The 22,175-nt window shown below is 36.3% G+C and overlaps 1 protein-coding gene across 3 annotated transcripts; it reads left to right on the top strand.

Annotated features, from left to right (window-relative positions):
* Nucleotides 1–1,843: 1,843 nt before the first annotated feature.
* LOC127097603 (PH, RCC1 and FYVE domains-containing protein 1) lies at nt 1,844–10,050 on the top strand. Of its 3 annotated transcripts, XM_051036107.1 has the most exons (9): nt 1,844–2,439; nt 3,091–3,177; nt 5,805–5,894; nt 6,021–6,107; nt 6,214–6,333; nt 6,578–8,677; nt 8,763–8,909; nt 9,016–9,560; nt 9,676–10,050. In XM_051036107.1, exons 1-9 carry the CDS (start codon nt 2,392–2,394, stop codon nt 9,824–9,826), a joined length of 3,375 nt encoding a protein of 1,124 aa, XP_050892064.1. In that variant the 5' UTR covers nt 1,844–2,391; the 3' UTR covers nt 9,827–10,050. The 3 variants fall into 3 exon arrangements, with proteins under 3 accessions (XP_050892064.1, XP_050892066.1, XP_050892065.1); XM_051036109.1 differs by lacking the exons at nt 1,844–2,439; nt 3,091–3,177; nt 5,805–5,894 and having other exon boundaries at nt 6,035–6,111; XM_051036108.1 differs by lacking the exons at nt 1,844–2,439; nt 3,091–3,177; nt 5,805–5,894; nt 6,021–6,107 and having other exon boundaries at nt 6,214–6,283.
* Nucleotides 10,051–22,175: the final 12,125 nt, after the last annotated feature.

Raw genomic sequence — 22,175 nt, 5'->3', positions numbered from 1 at the left:
ACCAAAGAATGTGTATGGATGAGTATGTCATGCCACAAAACTTAGCTAAAGATATTAAGGATAAGGTGCAACATTACTTTAAGAACTTAGAGCTGAATAACAAAATTGCAACAAGGAAGAAAGAGGTGAAGCAAGCTCATTGGAGTCCTGCTAGTGGTGAGTGGATAACTCTCAACACGGATGGCTCAGTAAATCATGCTGGCTTGGCACGCTGTTGAGGCTTGATGAGGAGCAGTGATAACACTTGGATTCAGGGATTCACCAAGTTGCTTGGTAATTGTTCGTTTGTAGTAGCAGAGCTATGGGGTATCTTTGAAGGTTGAAGTGTAGACCGATTCTAAGGAGATCTATAATGCATTAATTCAAGAGAAGTAAAACTTAGGTTCTTATACGACTTTACTGCGACTTATCAGAAGGGAGCTTCGTAAAGTGTTGGAGTTTCACATGAACAGATCAAAAGACGAATTACAGTACAAACTCTCTTGTTAAAATGAGAGTAATAATAGAATATGTTTATTTATTTTGATAATTACCCTCAAGATATTATGGTGCATTATGTAACAAATAAAATTGGGAATTCCTCGATGAGAATTGTGTAACTCTCTTATTTTATGGGTTTCGACCCTTATCAATTACAAAATAAATAAATAATTTATATTAAATTTCTTTTCAAAGTTAAAAAAAAAATCAATCCACAATTTCTAATATAAAACTTCAAAACGTTTGTCTTTAAGACACAAAATAACATTTTTCAATAAAATTTACTCTTTCTAATTTTATTTATAAAAAAATACTATTACGTACATTGAATAATTAATATATTTAAATAATATAAAATAAAATACATTTAATAAATTTAAAAAATCATTTTTTCTTAAAAATAAATCAAATAAATATATCTCAAGACACAAAATAATAAATTTAAATTCAATATTTGAAAAGAATATAAAATATAATAAATTAATGAATCTCGTGTCATTCTATTTTGCTATTTTTTTAATAAGATAATATATAGCAAAAAAGAAAAGAGTTAGAAACTATAGTAAGTTACTGTTTTACAAATTACAGTTTAAAGTATATTATTGAAATTCAATAATACAATTAAAAAATAAATAGAAAAAGAATTTGATATTAAAATAAAAGTTAAAAATAATTTATTAAAATTATAATATTTAAAACATATAATTAAAAGGGATTAATTACTATACACTGTCAGTATAAATTTTTTTATACTATCGGTTCATCACCATCACCCGTTTGTATTACTTTATAGATTTTTAAAATAAAAGTCAAACTTATTTTAATATCCAACGTCTATAATTAACTGACGGTGTAAAACTCTAAAAAATTCTATTATTATTATTTTAAAATTTTGTATTAATTTATTATTATTAAATTTAATTTTTGTAAAAAAATATTTAGTTTTTTACAAAAATAATTTTACAATTTTAGTATCAGCACAATACAATAAGATAATGCTAAATCCTTAAGACATAGTATAAAGAAACAAAAACAAAATATGCATTTTAAAAATTACACATTTATCTTTCAAAAATCAAGATATTACATTATTCGATAATTATTCAATTATAAATTTTATTTTTTTAAATCTTTTAAAACTTGTGCCCTACACCCAATTACCAAACCATTCTTATCTATCTATTTTCGAAACATGAAATTATAATTTAACCTTTATAATAATTAATTAATAATTTTTTAATTAATTATTTACAAAAAGATAAAAACATGAGTGGTGTCATATTAGTGTGCTTTTGCAATGTCCTCCTTTCTTTTCAATTTTTCAGTTTCAGTTTCAGGAGAGTTTCTGCTTTTCCCCTTTTTATTATTTAAATCATTTCCAATATATTATAATAAAATATTTAATTTAGTTTTTATTTTTATTTTATTTTTATCTATTCTTCGTTCTTTCTTCTTCTTTTTGACTACTTGTACTTTATTCAGGCTCCGATTTTCTCTCTCTAAACTCTCTCCTCTGTCTCCGCCATCACCCGCTTCGGAGACAACGCCGGAACCCCGTATTCTCTGCCGGAAATTCTCTTCTACCGCCGGAAAATACTCTGTTCTTATTCTTTGAAATAAATCGCTCCGACCAAGTCTCGGAGAACCGGGTTTTTTTAGTTTCTTCTTAACCCGGTCCAAGTTGCTGCATGAGTTGAAAAACGGCGTCTTTGACTTGGAATTGTCAATGAGGTTACTGGGTTTCTAGTTTTCGTGAAGAGGAACGGATCTACTTAGGTTTTTCGCATTTTAGAGAACAGATAAGAAGTGGGTTTTGAGTTTCGGAGAAATTGAGTTTGAGGTTTATGATGTACGGAACTCTGAGAAGCGATCGCAGAGGATGGTGGAGTTTCGGTGAATCTCTCACATGGAATGGCAGATCTTGTTAATCACAGGAATGCAGACCGTGACATTCAGCAGGTGGGTCACTCTTTTCACGTCAAAGTTTTGATTTTTAAAGTTGATTTTTTTTTTTTTGGTTTCTGGTGAACTTCAGTAGCTGGTTTTGTTGTTGAACTTTTTTGTTTTTGGGTGGCAAAGAATGTTATGATTATGATTATGATCAAGTGCTTTGTGTGTCAGTGTTATCTTGTTTGAACTAATTGGGAAATTTGAGGCCTGGGAGAACATGGGTGTGAAGGCATAGAGAGTAAATTTTATGTTTTAAGTCTGTTTTTGTTTTGGTATACCAAACTTAAGATATGAATTTTGGTCAAAAATATGATTTTTGTGAAGTGGGGTTTTTGATTTGAGCCTTTTAAAGAGGTGCAGTTGATCGAATGAGGTTTAGTTGCTATTTGTTGACAACCATGTTATTGGTACTAACTTTGCCAATGTCTAATCTTTGTGGAGGAAATAGATTGGAGATGACTGAATTAGTGTTCCTGTAGTGAAATTGAGTCTTCTATTAATGTTGATTTCTTGGACAATAATGATTGTGTTCCCCCAGAAACATCTCTGGCCCAGGCATCATTTTACCAACCTCTATGTCTGGTTTATTTCTTATATTAATATTTGTTTGTCTGTTTAATTTAATTTCTCCTCTAGTTTACAACTATATTCATCATGCAGGCGTTGATTGCTTTGAAAAAGGGTGCTCAATTGCTTAAATATGGTCGTAAAGGAAAACCAAAGTTTTGTCCATTTAGACTTTCCAAAGTAAGTTGAGGGAAATCTTTTTCAGCAAAATTTTAGTGGATTCTCTATATTTCTTGCGTAGTTATAGATGGGTTATTTTGCATGTTGGCTGATGTTATATGAATGTATGATATGGAAAGGTTTTAAATTGTATTTTTAATGCTTTTACCTGCCTTTTTATTACGTAGTAAACCTTATGATAACAAAGCTATGCACGGTTTTATTGAAGTTTTTTTAATGATAATGCCCATTGATGGATGTAGCTGTTCTCACATAGTAAATGAAGATTATTGCTGTACTAAAATACTTATGATATCAAATGCAATCAAAGTTTGATTTCTCTAGTGGACCATTCCATCTTCTATAGAATTAGAGTTTATCATTGTGTGTCCTTCTGTGCTTCCAAGTCCTTTTATTTCATCAATTAGGAAGACTATTAAGTTGTGGTTGCTTACTAACTTTTACGTATTGACTGAACAGCCGACTCCCAGTATTTTCAGGCCAATCTCATTTCCTTTTTTTTTGTTTACAATCTATATTTGCATATTACATTGGAATTAGCTACCACTTGATGTGTTTCAGTTTTACTAGTATAGTAGTATGGCACATATACAAGTACGATACTTGGCCAAAACTAATTTTTTTATTTTCCCACTCGATGGGTCCGGTTAGCTACATAAATCAAACATTGCCATAATATTGCGTAGAGGAGCCGTATCTACAAATACAATGACAACAATCAAGTCTTTCCTCACTAGATGGCGTCAACTACGTGGATCAATCAACACCCCGAAGTCCTATCATGTATTAGGTCTAGCAATAGACCATTTACCTCTAAATATTTCTTAATGGTTTGACCCATAGTTTTCCTTAGTCTCCCTATACCTGTGCTTGTAATAATCGAACAATCTTCCATATGCTAACCCTCCTTGCATGTCCAAATCTACTAAAATGAGATTCGTCCGTCTTTTTTACAATGGTGGCTACCCCAATTTCCCACTAATATCTGTACATCAAATCCTTCGTATCTTGTTTGTGTGACCACTCATTTATCGTTGCATTCTAATCTCCGTGCCACTAAGTTCTCTTCTTTGTTGGCTTTTTATCACCTCAGTTATATATAAGATCTCTCTTGATGGTTTTGTATATAATTTTTGGAGGTCTCCCCCTTTTTGAAATATTCAACTATCCTCCGTATCAATGCTTCTCTGGGTCTTTTCTAAACATTTTCACCATTTGCTCTACAATTGGAGCTATCCACTCTACATAACAGATCTGAATTCTCTGCTGTTGGAGAATAACACATTTATCTAAATTAAATGATCTTGTCCGTTAATTTGAAATTAGACGACTCAAATCACACAATCGCTAAATCTGTTTTAAACAATCCCTACCATTGATTTAGGTGCGACATTCGAAATTAAAAACTGCTCAATACAGTTACAGCAGGGAATCCATTTCCACTTAACACAAGCAACCTGCAGTATTCTATGCTTTCCAAATTTCACCTTTATGTTATTTGTATATCATTTGCGAAATTTGTTTTCTATATACTTTAGTCAGTTTTACTCATTTAGGTGGAAGTCTCATGATTGTAAAGGTTTTCTCCATATATCCAACTTTTCATTCTCTCTGCCCTAACATGTTTAATTGCTCTAATATATGCAATCTGATTTTTTTCCTCTAAATCCTTCCATATATGCCTTTTCCAAATTACGAAAAACCATGTATATGTCTTTTTTATCTCTTTGATATCTCTTCATCAGTCCTTCTAGCAAGTATACATTTTTCATGGTCCCTAGCATAAAACCAGATTTATTTTCTATGACTCGAATCTCTCATTTTAATCTCTGTTTAGTTACTTGTTCCCAAAACCTCTTAGCTCAACTCATGAGTTTAACCTCATTATGATTTGTGCAATTTTGTTGCCTCCTGGATAATATCAATACTTCTTAATTCTTGAGTTAGTTCATGGGTTTCTGTGGTTCATCTCTGCCACCTAGTGGATGGCTCCAGGTTATTGTTAATTATTACTATTACTATTGTTGGAAAATTCATCTATTTAGGAAGAGTACTGTATCATATTAGATTCTTATTTCCTAGTTTACTCTTTTATGATTTTTTATTTAGTAAAATTTTCTAGATTAATATGAAAATCGTGTGCGCGTGTGTGCTTATGAATTATTATGCTGAGAGTTTCCTCAAACAATTCAATAAAGTAGTTTTCCCATCTTAAGACCTATTGCTACTCATTATTTTGTGATTTAGCATAGATTTTTTAGTATCTTGAGTAATGAACTCTATTGTTTACAAGCTATGATGCAATTTATTGGTTTGATTCCACATTTTGGGTTAAGTATGATCTGTCGAGGCATCACAGTTATAAATTCCAATTTGGCAAAAATACCGTATTAAAACCTTTTTAGATTTGGGTCTGATTTACTGATTTGTTTCCCCAGGCATAGTTTTCTCCATTTGGTGCTAACTAGTAGTGACTTGAACTTGTGCTTCTTAGTTTGATGCATCATTTGATGGTCTTATTCATGAATATAAACTTATGTTTCCGTGGTTGTCGGATATAAACCTAAGTTTTGACACTTGTTTGAGTAATTTCTAACTGCATTCATTGGACTATCTGAAAACTGCAGGACGAGTTGTCATTAATCTGGTTTTCGAGTAGTGAAGAAAGAAGTCTGAAACTCTCTTCTGTCTCAAAAATTATTCCTGGACAAAGAACTGTGAGATTTCCACAATACTATATTATATTATACAAATGCCTTAGCATTTTTTGTAAGTAATTTAGAAAGAGTTCTATAAATGGTACCTTATATGTTATTTGATTATTTTTCCCAATCCTCTGACAGGTTGTTTTCCAGCGATTTCCGCGTCCTGAGAAGGATTATTTATCTTTTTCACTTATTTATAACCACGGGAAGCGATCCCTTGATTTGGTTGGTACTGAAGTCTCAAAATCCATCAATAACTATGTCATTGTTTTGTATCTATTTTCTGAATTTTCCACCATTATGAATATGCATTTTTTTGATCATTTTGCAGATTTGCAAGGATAAAGTTGAGGCAGAAGTGTGGATTGCGGGTCTCGGGGCATTGATATCTTCTGGTCAAGGTGGGCGGTCCAAAATTGATGGATGGTGTGATGGAGGCCTGTATCTTGATGTAAAAACACCTACTTGTTGTCTTTGATTGTGTTTTGTTTCGTACTATGATGTATAGGACTAGAAAAGATGTATGGTTGTGGCGTTATCCTACTTCAATTTTTCCATGGTGATTATGGTCTGATTTGATTAGGGATTCTGCAAAGTTCCTCTAGTTTTCCTGATGCCATTATGCCGTGTTATTGTTTGAATGATAGAATATATGGAATGTTGCTTATAGTTCTTTCTGGCTCAATTATTTTCAGGATAGTAAAGACTTGACATCAAATAGTCCTAGTGAAAGTTCAGTCCGTGCTTCTCAAGACATCAGTTCTCCTGACGTTTCTGCTAGCGTACCAAACACTTCTCCGAAGTTCTCTCAGCCTGAAAATACATTAAATTTTGAAAGGTCACATGCACCATCAAACCCATTAAATATGCAAGTGAAAGGATCTAGTTCAGATGTTTTTCGTGTTAGTGTTTCAAGTGCACCCAGCACGTCCAGCCATGGGTCTGCACCGGATGACTATGATGCTCTTGGAGATGTATACATATGGGGGGAGGTTATCTCTGAGAATATTATAAAAGTCGGTGCTGATAAAAATGTCAGTTTTTGTAGCCCTAGAACTGACATTCTCCTCCCGAAGCCACTTGAATCCAATGTGGTTTTAGATGTACTTCAAATAGCATGTGGTGTTAAACATGCTGCTCTAGTCACAAGGCAAGGTGAAATGTTTACTTGGGGTGAAGAATCTGGCGGACGCCTTGGCCATGGTGTTGGGAAGAATGTGGTTCAACCTCGTCTAGTTGAAGCATTAGCGTCTTCAACAGTTGATTTTGTTGCTTGTGGCGAGTTCCATACCTGCGCTGTTACAATGACTGGGGAAATATATACATGGGGTGATGGCACTCACAATGCTGGACTTCTTGGTCATGGAACCAATGTTAGTCACTGGATACCAAAGAGAATCGCGGGTCCACTAGAGGGACTTCAGGTTGCTTTTGTCACTTGTGGTCCGTGGCACACAGCCTTGATAACTTCAACTGGGCAACTATTTACATTTGGCGACGGAACATTCGGTGTCCTCGGCCATGGAGATAGAGAAAATATTTCATATCCTAGAGAAGTAGAATCGTTATCTGGGTTGAGGACTGTATCTGTTGCATGTGGAGTGTGGCATACTGCAGCTATTGTAGAGGTCATTGTGGCACAATCCAGTGCAAGTATATCTTCGGGTAAATTGTTTACTTGGGGAGATGGAGATAAGAATCGTCTAGGACATGGAGATAAGGATGCTCGGCTCGAACCAACCTGTATACCTGCGCTTATCGATTACAATTTTCATAGAATTGCCTGTGGGCACAGTTTGACAGTAGGTCTGACAACGGCTGGACGTGTTTTTACGATGGGTAGCACTGTTTACGGCCAGCTTGGGAATCCCCAGTCTGATGGAAAACTTCCCTGCTTGGTCGAAGACAAGCTTGCTGGAGAATGTGTCGAAGAAATTGCATGTGGGGCTTATCATGTTACTGTTTTAACCTCAAGGAATGAAGTTTATACATGGGGCAAGGGTGCAAATGGAAGATTAGGTCACGGAGACGTTGAAGATCGAAAAATTCCAACTTTGGTTGAAGCCTTGAAGGATAGACATGTGAAATATATTGCATGTGGTTCAAACTATTCGGCTGCGATATGCCTACATAAGTGGGTATCCGGTGCTGAGCAGTCTCAGTGCTCTACTTGTAGACAGGCGTTTGGATTCACTAGAAAGCGGCACAACTGTTATAATTGCGGACTTGTGCACTGCCATTCATGCAGCTCAAGGAAAGCGTTAAGAGCAGCCCTTGCTCCTAATTCTGGGAAGCTGTATCGAGTTTGTGATTCTTGTTATGTAAAATTGAACAAGGTTGCAGAATCCAGCAATAATAATCGGAGGAACGCAATGCCTCGTATTCCAGGCGAAAACAAGGATAGGTTAGAAAAGTCTGAGCTGAGATTGACGAAGTCAGCCGTGCCTTCTAATATGGATTTGATAAAGCAATTAGATAGTAAGGCAGCCAAACAAGGGAAAAAAGCTGATACATTCTCTCTGGTTCGCGCTTCACAAGCTCCGTCTTTGCTACAGCTGAAAGATGTTGTCTTAGCTACTACTATAGATGTAAAACGCACAGTCCCGAGACCTGGTTTTACACCGTCTGGAGTGAATTCCAGGTCTGTCTCACCTTTCTCTAGAAGATCGAGTCCTCCTCGTTCAGCTACGCCCATTCCAACAACATCCGGACTCGCCTTCTCAAAAAGCATTACTGATAGTTTGAAGAAAACTAATGAACTTTTGAATCAAGAAGTGCTGAAGTTGCGCTCTCAGGTATATTATATGCTACATATCATTACTCGATTTTATAGCTTCACCTATTATGGTATCAAGAGAGATCTAAAGCAAATCTCATTAGGTTGAGACCCTGAGACAGAGATGTGAGCTGCAAGAATTAGAGCTTAAAAAGTCAGCAAAAAAGACTCAGGAAGCTATGGCAGTGGCGAATGAGGAATCTGCTAAATCCAAAGTTGCAAAAGAAGTTATTAAGTCACTTACAGCACAGGTTAATTTACTTCTCTTGGAACTATATGTATTTTGAACGATTTTTTTATAATGTATTTTTAAAGCTGAATGTGTTTTTTTATTGACATGTCACATTGTTATTTCAGCTCAAAGATCTGGCAGAGAGGCTTCCTCCTGGTGTTTATGATGCTGATGACATGAAACCAGCGTACCTGCCTAATGGTTTCGTCGAGACAAATGGCATCCACCACCGAGACTCAAACGGGGATCCCCACCACTCAAGGGCAGAGTCGATCAGTGGCTCCAGTTTGGCTTCCATAGGACTCGAATCTTCTCTGATGAATAGAACCGATAGGAATTCACCTGGAAGCTATGCAGCTACTCTTTACCAGCAGAACCGGGGATTTGCGACCTCTAACGGGACAGATGATTACCGAGATGTTAACTTGCCAAATGGCGGTGGCACAATCCAGACAACCAACAGTAGCGTGTTGCATACAATTGACGGCAGGGATTCTGGAAATTTCCGAGATGACGAGAGTGGCTCGAGATCAAGAAATGATGCAATGCCTGCTAATAGTAATAATAATCAAGTTGATGCAGAATGGATTGAACAATATGAACCTGGTGTCTACATAACTCTGGTTGCCATGCGAGACGGAACAAGAGATCTGAGGAGAGTGCGCTTCAGGTAATTAAAGAACTAAACACATGATTATTGTTGCTTTAAACTAAGAATTCTAAATGATCTATCACTTATCATCATCTTGCATGCTTGATGTGTTTGGTGGTAAATGTGTGTGCAGCCGAAGAAGATTCGGAGAGCACCAAGCCGAGACTTGGTGGTCAGAGAATCGGGATAGGGTATATGAAAGGTACAATGTTCGTAGCACAGACAAGTCGACCGGCCAAACAGCGCGGAAAGCAGAAGGTGGTGGTTCACCTGTTGTACAATAATCTTAGGAAAATAGATAGAGGAAAGTTCTCCATTTAACTCATTTTGTTGCAGTGAACATAACTGTAGGAAATCAATATGAAGGAACCAGACACCTTTTATTATCTGTCATTTTTAGTTAAATTTCTCTTTAAGTTAAATATCCTCCATTTTATTTGGGCTGGTTCCTGTTACATAGTATTTGTTGTACTGTAGTGTATATAAAATTATCGATATAACTTTTCTATTTTCTTGCTTCTTTTTTGTTTTCCCTGTCGGACCTTTTTATTTATTTATTTATTATCATTATGTATATATCTTATGCATAAAAATGTGTATGGTGATATTTTTTGGTTGAGAGTAAATGAGTAAAATATAAAAAGAGAAAATTGATAATTTATGAAAAATATAAAGAAGAATGTTTTGAAGAATTTGACACAGTCCTCCAAAATTATCCGAAAAATTCTGAAACATTTTACCTGGTTTCTCCATATTCATTTAGGCTCTATTTCAGAGTTGATTTTTCCATATTTATTTAGGTTCTATTTCAGAGTTGGTTTTTGGAAGACTTTGAAGGGGGTTGTGCTCATATTTTGGAATGTGTATAATATTTTTTTTAAAATTTAATAAACAATTTAATACATTAGCATATAAAATCTTTGTATTTTAAACTTTTTTTAAAATATTAAGGATTTTAGTAAACAATTTAAAAAATTTAATAAAGAATTTAATACGTTAGCATATGAAATGCGTGTATATTTATTTTTCTCTAAAATTCTCAACAAAAAAAACCAACTCCAAGGATTTTAGTTTTCTGAAACATAATTGTCATGTAAGACATTCTACTTGAGTTCAAACATGAGATTCTTGATTTTTATACATTTTAAGGTGACTTTAGCCACTAGATTATTTTTGGATTTGTTTTTAACTACATTAGCATCTAACGTCTATCAATTAGAATTGGAGAGGTAATTATAAGAGTTATTATCTTAGTTGTTAAAAAAAATAACGTAACCAAACCATGTAGCAGCTAAAATTGTCAAATGGGCAGCATAAATTGGCAAATGGGTTGATGGAGGTTTTAGCTTGGTATCTTATGAATAGACGATACTAACCTTATAATATTTTTCAATTTTTTTTAAATTCACCAACCACATACACAAATTATGAATTCTTTGGGGGATATCATAAATTTCATTTGGTCTATTTGGAAATTTCACAAATAATATGTTTTTCTTTACTGTAAATTACGATTTTTGCGTGAATTTGTACCTTGAATTTCAAAATTTTTGGTATTTGTGAAAAAATTTCCCTCAAAAATAATTTGCGGTACAAATGATATGCAAATCCCCGAAAATTTCAAAATTTTCGATAATTATAAAATCTATTTTTTCCCAAAAATTTCAGAATTTTCAATAAAAGTTAGGAAAATTTTGAAATTTCTGGAATTATTCTTTTTCTGTTTTTCATTTTTTGAAGTGAAATACAGGGGCATGAACGATACTATTTCATTTTTTGAAGTGAAATAGAGCGACAAAAAGAGCGACATACCAAACTAGGATTGTTGAGGCCGAGTCTTCCCAGATACGGGTTGAACGAGTGATTCTAACCTGTTCACATCGAAATGGTTGACTGAGCAAGGGCAGTTCCGGGCATCTCGGAGCACCTGATGTCGAGTTGTGAGATCACTTGAGCAGCCCAGAGATGATGTTGGGGCTGTTCATGCTCAAGATGTGTAGGTTCAGGATGTTTATGACCTAACGATCGAGACAGATACGACACATATTGCTGCTGAGGTGGTTGCTGATGAGGTGGTCCAGCCAGATGTCCCTGTTGCAGATGAGGTGGTCTAACCAGATGCCGCTGTTGCTGATCCGGTCCCATATGCTACTGCTGACACAAAGTTATGACTCCTTCGGTCGAGCCGTCTATGCACACTAATGGAGCGTTCCCAGAAGGACCCATATACCAGTCGGTGCTTATCGAGTATGCTGACCATGTGGCATACCGACTATGGCAGAGAGATGTATATATATTTTATGTCTAACTTTAATTTATTTATTATTGTTCCATGAAAGCTAACTGCTAGTTTTTTTTTAAATTTGTTTGTTACAAAACCGTCTCCCACTGAAGGTGATAGTGCACGGGTCAAAACTGAAGATATTCCCGAAGACTTCGATGCTTGAGCAGGTCAGCCGTATTGTACGTGATTTTGAGCTCCTTGATTTTTCCGACTGTTCACTTACCATACTCGACGCTCCACATTTTACTGCTTTTGTTGAGGGATGGCACAAGGAGACATCTTCATTTCATCTCCCGCTTGGGGAGATGACTATCACTCTGGATGGTGTTTCTTCATTATTCCATCTCCCCATTGTCGACAAATTCTTCACGGCTCCTGTTATTAGCTTATCGCTTGCATGTTTGACTGATGTACAAGATTTGGGAGTTTTTGAGGAGGTTGTGCTGAAGGTGTTTGACTTTAATAGGGGCGTTCACCTTCGTATGTCTTGGCTTTGGGATAGGTACGAGGAGCATGTTACGACACAAAGGCATGAGGCTGCCGCTAGGGTGTACATGATACATCTAGTAGCATGTACTCTATTTGCAGACGAGTCAGGTGTTTATATCGACGCTGTTACATGTGCTTGTTCAATAGCCTTGACGTTACCAGTTGGGCTTAAGGTTAAGCTGCGTTGACCATCCTATATACAACACTTGGAGTGGCAACAACATTTGAGACTAGACAACTTGCTGGTTATTTTAGTCTATTACAAGTATTCTTTGAAACTATTATTTGTTGTTGAGTTTTTATTTAATTGTTACGAATAACATTCCTTAATTATTATTTGTTGTGTCTGTGTTCTTATATCAGTGCTGGATATACAAGTATTTCCCCACCATCTGTGACAGGAGGGTGCAATATTCCCTAGTGGAGGCCCCACAGGCGAGGAGATGAAAGGTCATTCAGTCACATCCTGATGGTGTTGCGGAGTACATGAGGAGGCTAGACGCGCTGAATGTAGGTGATATCAACTGAACACCATACACTAATCATAAAGTCCACCGTGAGTTTGATGTCTCTTGTTTATATTCAAGTTATAGGCGATGGAAGACCATGGTCGCTAGACACTTCCTGAGAACAAAGTGAAGTTCGTGGATGATACCATTCTAGCAGTGAAAAGGATCAATGATGTATTGATTGAGAGAAGGGATAATTAACATTCTTTGATAAAGGATGTGTTATGTATTCTCGGAATCAAGTGTAACCTTCTAAGTATTGACCAATTACTTAAAAAGGGTTACAAGATTCACATGGAGAATGTCTCTATATGTTATGGATGCAAACAAGGTTTTGGTCCTAAAAGCTCTTATGGCTCCCAATGAAACTTTCAAGGTTGAGTTGAAGGTTATGGAGCATAAATGTATTGCTACAACCACTAGTTGAGAGGAGTGGATATGAAACTATTGGCTTGGGAATCTAAACTTTAGAGATCTCAATGCCTTGCAAAAGAACTGAATGGTAACGGGTCTGCCATTGATCAACATACTGACTGGAATTTGTGAAGAATGTATGCAAGCGAATCAACATAAGGGAAAATTCAGTAAGGATGCAGGTTGTAGAACCAAACATCACATTTAGGTGGTGTACTCAGATGTGTATTGACTGATGCAAGTTGATTCGATTGGTGGCAATAGATATTTTATCACATTCATTAATGATCAAAGTATAAAGCTATGTACATGTCTAATCAAGATAAATGATGAGGTATTCGAAGTGTTTAAGAAGTTCAAGTTCATGGTTGAGAGGCAAAGTAGTCAAAAGCTCAAAGTGCTCAAAACGAATGAAAGAGACGAATATGTCTCAAATGACTCTAGGAGGTTTGGTGATCAATATGGTATAATACACGAGGTAGTGCCACTCTATACACCACAACAAAATAGTGTTGCTGAAAGGAAGAATATATCGATTATAAACACGGCGAGAAACATGTTGAAAGGAAAGAACTTTCCAAAAGAGTTATGAGGAGAAACGTTGTCCACAATTGCATATTTGTTGAATAGATATCCAACAAAGAAGCTTAAGAAGATAACACCAAAATAAGCTTGGTCCGGATTGAAACCGAACTTGAGTCACTTGAGAGTGTTTGGCTCGGTGGCATATCTACATTTACCAGATCAACTTACAAAGAAGCTCGATGACAAGGGAGAATTAATGATACTTGTAGGGTATCACTTTATCGATGGTTATAAGTTATATGATGCAGCGAGTAGAAGAGCAATGATCAGCTGATGCGTCATTGTCGACGAAACCTGTAACCGGTTACAACAATGAAAAAACAATTCCTACAGTGCTTGAAAGTGTCGAAGTAGCCCCCGTTGATTCCCAAATTTAAGAGAATGTGAGAAGGTCAACAAGGCAAAGAAGTTTGCCTCCAAGACTCTAAGATTTTGAGTGGTTCCAAGTTAACGAGATCAATGGTGGTGGTGATTTCGTCTATTTTGCACTTATGGCAGAATCTGAATCCGTTAAAATGGAAGAGGCTTTGAATGATCCAAAATAGAGTTGTGCTATGAAGGAGGAGCTAGAATCGATCGAGTTTCTCAAGTACAAGAAGAAACTTCTCATGCACCAAAGAAGATATACGCTTGAGATTTTGAAGAAGTTTGAAATGGAGCAATGTAATGCTGCTATTACTCCGGCTAAACCGAGGCTGTAGTTATCAAAGAATGAGGAGGAGCAACATGTTAATCCAACTCAGTATAAGAGGCTTATTGGATCCTTGCGTTAGTTGTGCAATACGAGATTGAATTTGGCATTTAGTGTTAGTATTGTGAGTAGATTCACGGAGATACCGATGGTCTCTCACTTAGAAGCAGTCAAGAAAATTCTAAGACACGTCAAATGATCCATTGACTGAAGAATTCTTTTTCCTATAATGGACAAGAGCGGAAAATGTATTTTTTTCTTCGGTTTTACCGATTCCAATTGGTGCGGAGATAAAGATGATAGAAAGTCTACAGTTGGATACAACTTTATGTTTGGTGAAACACCAATCTCATGGTGTTCAAATAAGGAACTGATAATAACACTCTTTTCTTGTGAGACCGAGTACATTGTCACTTCATTGTGTGCGTGCCAAGTTGTGTAGTTAATGAATCTGTTGAAGGAGTTGGGAAGCAATAGGGTGACGCTGTAACCTTGCTAAGAATCCAATTTCACAAGGGAGGAACAAGCATATTAAAACAAGGTTTCACTACTTGAGAGAACTTGTTAGTGAAGGAAAGTTGAGATTGTGATATTGTATAAGTGAAGACCAAGTGGCTGATTTACTGACCAAATGGGTTATAATTGAAACCTTCAAGAGATTGAAGAAGAACATGAGTATGAAAGGCTTGGAGAACTTGAACTAAGACGGCGTGTTGTGAAAAATCAATAATTCAAGTGATGTAACCAATTACTGCGTTTTGGTAACCGATTATAAAGTGTAGTGTTTTTGGTTGTTAGAACAAGTGTAACCGATTACTGCGTTTGGGTAAGCAACCGGTTACCATCGAGATGAAAATTAATTGTTGAAACATGTGTAATCGGTTGCATGTGTGCAGTAACTGGCTACAGACTATTAGTTTCAGATTTTCTTCCCAATCCATTGTACTTGTATATATATATCTTTGAGCTCTCATTGTATAGTTAAAAAAATAAAAATATTGTATGAACATATTTTCACCATCAATTTATCTCTCTAATTCTCTCTCTCACGGTCAATTACTCAATTTTCTCCGATCTTAATTCCAAGTTCTAGCACACCTTGCATTCATTTGGCCTGGATTATGCAAACAGTATAACGTTCCAATAACATATTCATATCTCTCCCCAAGTATCTTAGATACCGATGATGCCTTCATATAGACCGATATTGTAAAAATACTCGTAAGCATCATATGGTACACACCACTAACGAGCCTGTCATACCCCAAAATTTGCCCGTCGATATTACAAAGCTTTCCTCTGACTTGTTCTGCAAGGCACTGACTCTAAAGGAACGAAAGCCCAGCTCACAACAGGCCCAATCCAAAGACGACCCAAAATAGCTTGCTCGCTAGGCGAGCAATTCCTTCGCCTAGCGAACACTTCATCATGACACTCGCCCAGCGAAGCACCAGATCCAGAAAAAAGCCCAGAATGGCTTGCTCGCTAGGCGAGCAATTCCTTCGCCTAGCGAAGCTGGCGAAAATCTGAAGTTTTGGACCTCATTTTAAGCCCATTAGGTCACCTCTACCACTATAAATACCAGCTCCTCAGCCACGAAAAAGAGACACAGACGGACGGACACCGAAACGGAGAGACCAGGACGAAGGACGGAAACCCTGGTGCAAAAACCCTGCTAACCTGAAGGCAGCCCATCCGCGCCGAAGCTACCGCCGCCCAACTCAATCCGGCCTCCAAGCAATCAGTCCCTTTCAATATCGCAATTGCACACAGGTTTGCGTATCACCGCTGTTTTACGTTTCCAATTGATATTCTTTACATACATGATGCATCCCGATTAAAGTTTTGATATGTAATTCGATTTCGTACGGAAATCTAAGTATGAACATCCTGTATAATTGTCTATGCTATGCCTGTGATCAAATGCCATAAGAGTGCAGGTTTTCGGAAGTCATGCTGCTGTCAAATTCCAAACCCGTGGCCGCTCGCTAGCTCATCGCTAAGCGAGCCTGCAGCGAGCATTCGCTGAGCCTTCGCTAGGCGAAGCAGAGGCGAACGGGGCAGTGGCTGCTTTGTCTCTTTGCTGTTCTATCTTATGTTTATTTAATTGCGATTTTTGCATCACTTGGCCTGAACTCGTAACTGTTATGTCTATTTTATGGTGCAATTGTCAAATCATATTTTATCTCAATGCTCTAACCCGTGTGTTGAATGGTGTAAAGGCTTCCATATCCTCAATGAAGCGGCCGGCTAAGTACTCCACTTTACGTGTGGGAGACCTTCGTGGAGATGGATTCTAAATTACTTCACTTTAATGTGAAGATTCATATTGATTGCCTAATTAATTTTAATGTATTAATTTTTAATGTATTGATTTTAATGTGTTGATTTTAATGTGGAGATTCATCATAATTACCTAATGAACTTAAAATATGGACTTTAAATAAATGATATCGGACCGCTCTTCGTTGCCCCACGATTACGTAATACGGTCATGTCCCGCGAATGTGGGGATACACTTAGCAATGGCCCTTCGATTAAATCATCATAAAATAAATCATGGTCCCTCGGATGTTGCCTTCGAAAATACGATTTTGTCCCTCGATGACCCTCCGGTGTAGCCTATGGCCAAATGATGATAGTCCCTTCGAATGCTAAGGTATCCTTATAACTGTTGCCTTCAATGACCTATCGATGACCCTACGGTGACCCTTCTACATCCCAAGGATAAAACTACTTACTTCTCAATAGTAAGGACATTTTTACCCTCACAAGGATAGAAAATGACGGTAAAGACCTCGGACAGGTATAACCCTTAATTGCTCATTCATAACCTAAAATATTTCTCCCACCTTACACATTTCAAACATCCTTTTTTGGAAAATCACCACTTAGCATACATCCGTACTAGGATCATTGCTGAGTTATATTTTTCTAAATAACTTTCAAATCTAAATGAGATAACCGCTTTGTATACATTCATGCAAGAATCATTACAAAGTTAAATTCTCATTTTCAAAACATTTTTCACACATTTCTCAAAACACTTTTTCAAACAAGGAAAACATAAATGGTTGAGCAATTAAGAGCCCATGGATAACCATGGATACAAAGGGTGCTAATACCTTCCCTTTGTATAATGTACCTCCCGAACCTAAGAATCTAAATTAAGGTCTTTCCTGTTCTTTTCCACCTTTCCTTATGGGATAAAAGAAAAGTCGGTGGCGACTCTTGCTAACCGCGACATTGCGATTAAAAAACACAAAAGGTCCAGTTCACCGTATGACAGAGCCTATATCCAATAGCTTTAGTTCTACGCATCTCATCACTAGAGCTTGTTTCACTCATGCTTTGAATATGATTGAAACTCAGAAAAGGGATGACGTTTTTATAGTTAGTATTATCACGCTTTTCATGCATACATGTTTCTTATTTTATGCTTTTTAGTTAGTTTTCATGCTTTATTGAATAAATATCTAAATTATTGATAAACATGCATAAATTTTTTTTTTCAAAAGCTTTATTATAAGGTTAATCTTGTGCTCATTCTTGAATATAAGCATGCATATGAATCAATTGTTGTGTTAAAGTATTCTTTCACCTTGATCATACAATTGTCAACCAATCATAAGATCACCATATGCTTGGTGGTGAGATTTGCTTGAGTTTCCATTGTATACAAAAGTTTGAGAACCGACATTTTATGATCACAATTATTTTGATTGAATCTTTGTTAATAGAAAATTTGTTTTATAATCATTGATATGATAAAGGAATTTTGTTAATGATTGAGAGAAACTTGACCATAAATCCAACACTTGAAAAAATGATCCCTCGCAACTCTTTTTAAGCTGAAAAGTTCATATTTTGTTCTTTTGAAATATAATTCAAAGACAAAAAGAAAAAGAAAAACAATGATTATCTTTTTCTCCTTAGAATTAAGAGAGCTTTCATTTTAGGATTAAGGTTATAAATATGTTGGGGCAAGATAAAAAAACTCGTTTTGCAAAAGAAAAAAAAGTTCAAAAGGAATTGTGAAAATTTATGAAATTATAAAAAAAAGGTCTTATATTAACAATTGAGAAAGGAAAAGTGAAAAAAAAATTCAAGAAAATAATGCATTACCAAATGAAAATTGAAAAAAAAAGTGTCAAAGAGTGAAATCGTGAAGAAAAAATATAGAGGCGAGATAGGAGATGTATTTCGTAGAATCAATGCTCTCTTAAAACCTAAGACTTTTGATTTTTAGTGTTGAAGGGTAATTCAATATTTTATTATTTCGGCTACATGACATTATTATTTGTGTATATATAGTACTGTAGCTGACAACAATTGTATCCACTGAGTATTGTAGTGCAGTGTGTGTGCAACCATAGAGTAGTGGAAGTTTGTTATTCTCTCTTCTTCCATCTTCATCTTCTTCATCTTGTGCACCAATAATTGGTATCTAGAGTCCCAGTTCAGATCCAAAGGGAAACACGAGTGAACAGTGAGGCGTTGTGTGATTGATTTTGTTTCTTGAGTTTGTATTGAACTTTTGATTGGAATCGTAACAGAATCACATTTCTTGATTTTGCGGGATTGAGAAACATTAGTGTTTGGTTAGATCTAAGTGTATTGCACAAGGTTGACGATAAACGGAAACGATAATCTGAGTACTAAGCTTCCAGTGTTCGATGGCAAGAACTGGAATCGTTGGATGATTCAGATGCGTGTGTTGTTTGACGCTCAAGATGTTTTTGATCTCGTCAACAACAGTTACATTTCGATTTCACTTTCGAAAAATGCAACAGATGTGTAGAGAAATGCTCAACGTGATCTAAGAAAGAAGGATCAGAAGACATTATTCTACATCCATCAGTGTGTGGATGTTAATGTGTTTGAGAAAATCGTTAGGTCGATGACAATGAAGGATGCGTGGGACACACTGGTATGGTGCTACAACGGTGATGCGTCCATAAGGAAGATAAAGTTTTAATCTCTATGTAAGCAGTATGAGAATCTCAACATGAAGAACAATGAGAAGGTACCTGACTATATCTCCAGAGTGATTCTGATCATAAATGAGATGAAGTCGTGTGAAGAAACTCTCTTTGAAGAAAACATCATTGAAAAAGTATTTAGATCTCTTACTCCTCAATTTGATTACATCGTTGTAGCAATTGAACATTCTAAGGGTCTGAGCACCATGAGACTAGAAGAGATGCAAAGTCGTCTAGAGACACAACAGTTGCGTCTGACTGAGAGAAACTATGAAATTGAGGTAGTGTAACAAGCTCTGAAAGCAGCTTCTGATAAGAAGTATCAGAAGCAGTCTTGCTCAGAAGCCAGGAAGAGATCTGATGGTGTTCAGAAGTCAGAAACCTCAACTTCTAGAAGGAAAAATAGTGCTCATAAGGAGTTGATTATGAAGTTTCAGTTACCATGAAGGATAATTTTTTGAAGTTGTATGACTGTAATCAGAAGCTGATTATGAAGTCAGAAAAAGGGAGGAATAGAACATTCAAAGTGAATGTTAAAACTGTAGACTTTGAATGCCTTAGTGTAACAAGTGTTGTGAAGGAAAGTGAGATGTGACACAAAAGATTTGGTCATTTGAACTTCAGAAGCTTAGAGCATCTGAATTCAAAGAAGTTGGTACATGGAATTTCTGGAATTAAGAAGCCAGAGAAGTCATGTAATGTGTTCACGAGAGGGAAGCAACCAAGACTGCCATTTGCATCTAAAATGCCTCCAAGAGAAAAGCATATTTTGGGTGTGGTGCATTATGATTTGTGTGGACCATTTCTAGTACCTTCACTTGGAGGGATAAATACTTTGTGTTATTTGTTGATGAGTTCACAAGAATGACATGGGTATCCCTCATAAAGTTCAAACACGAGGTGTTTGCTAATTTAAGAAATTCAGAATCAAGGTTGAGAATTAGAGTGGTTAGACTTTAAAGATTCTCAAAACCGACGGTGGAGATGAGTATAACTCTACAGAATTTAGAAATTTTTGTGAGGAGAATGAAATTGAGCATGAGGTGACTCCTCAACACAATGGTCTTGCTGAAAGAAGAAATCGAACTTTGCTTGATATGAGAATGAGCATGCTGAAGGAGAAAAAACTACCTCACACCTTGTGGGGAGACCCTGTTTCCACCTCAGCGTATGTGCTCAACAGGTGTCCAACCAAGAAGCTGAAGGAAATTGTTCCTTTAGAGAAGTGGTATGGAGATAAGTAAAGTGTGATCCATCTAAAGGTGTTTGGTTATGTTTGTTACAAACATGTTCCAGATGCTAAGAGAAGGAAGTTGGATGACAGAAGCAAAGCATTGTTGCTTGTAGGGTACCATAGTACATGTGCTTACAAGCTCTACTGTCCTATCACTAACAAAGTTGAATTCATCAGAGATGTCATTGTGAAAGAATCAGAAGTTTGGAATTTGAGTAAATCTCAATCCAACTCTGGTGTAGAGTGAACCTCTGAAGATATTTCAGAATCTGAAGGTTTTGAAGATGAGTCAGAATCAGAAAATGATTATGAAGGTGTTTCTGAAGGTGAGTCTGACTCTAAAGGTGAGTCTGAATCTGAAGGCGAGTCTGACTCTGAAGGTAAATCTGATTATGATCCAGATTCTGATGGTGATTCAGACTCTGGTGGAGATTCAGACTCTGGTGGAGATTCAGACTCTAGGAATATTCCAGACTCTAAAGGTGGTCATGCATCTGAAGGTGGTACTTCTGAGATTCCAACATCTGATACTGTTCCAACGTTCGAAGAAGATTATGAGTAAGTTCAAAGGCCATAAAGATTCAGAAACATCGCAAGACAGTCTGCAGAGTTTGACATGCTATAAGATATTGAAGTAGACGCTAAAGCAAAAGTCATCCAGTATGTCATGTTAGTATATTTTGAACCAGTTAGTGTTGAAGAAGCGCTCAAGAAGAAAGTGCAGTTGGAGGCCATGCAGAAGAACTTGAGGCTATAGAAAGAAACAAGACATGGAAGTTGACTAAGCTTCCAAAGAACAAGAAAGTCATCAGCATCAGACGAGTTTTCAAGGAGAAACTGAAGCTAAGTGGATCAATCAGCAAACACAAAGCAAGGTTAGTGGCAAGAGGTTTTCTATAAAAACTTGGGTTAGACTACTCTGAAGTGTTTGCTCCTGTAGAGAGACATGAGACAATCAGACTAATGATTGTGATAACTACTAATAGGAATTGGCCTATAATGCATCTGAATGTGAAATCTACATTTATGAACGGTCCATTTCAAGAAGAGGTATACGTGTCACAATCTCCTAAATTTGAGAAAAAGAATCAAGAAGGGATGGTGTACAAGTTGCATAAAGCCTTATATGGAATGAAACAAGCTCATAGAGTTTGGAACATGAAAATTAACTCATTTTTCAAGCTCAAAGGATTCAAAAGTGTGAGATGGAGTATGACGTTTATGTTCAGCATACTTCTGAAGGCAATATGATTATAATGTGTCTCTATGTTGATGACATATTGCTAACAGGGAGCTGTGAACATAAGATAACTAAGTTCAAGAAGGTGCTGATGAATGAGTTTGAGATAACTGATCTAGGAAATATGACATATTTCCTAGGGCTGGATTTTATGTACTCTGATAAGGGTATCATTTTGCATCAGCTGTAATATAAATTTGAGCTT

This window comes from Lathyrus oleraceus, chromosome 6 (assembly GCF_024323335.1).
Source record: "Lathyrus oleraceus cultivar Zhongwan6 chromosome 6, CAAS_Psat_ZW6_1.0, whole genome shotgun sequence".
Classification (NCBI taxonomy): Eukaryota; Viridiplantae; Streptophyta; class Magnoliopsida; order Fabales; family Fabaceae; genus Lathyrus; species Lathyrus oleraceus.
Note: the sequence above shows the minus strand (reverse complement) of the source record. Positions and strands in the feature narration are given on the sequence as shown.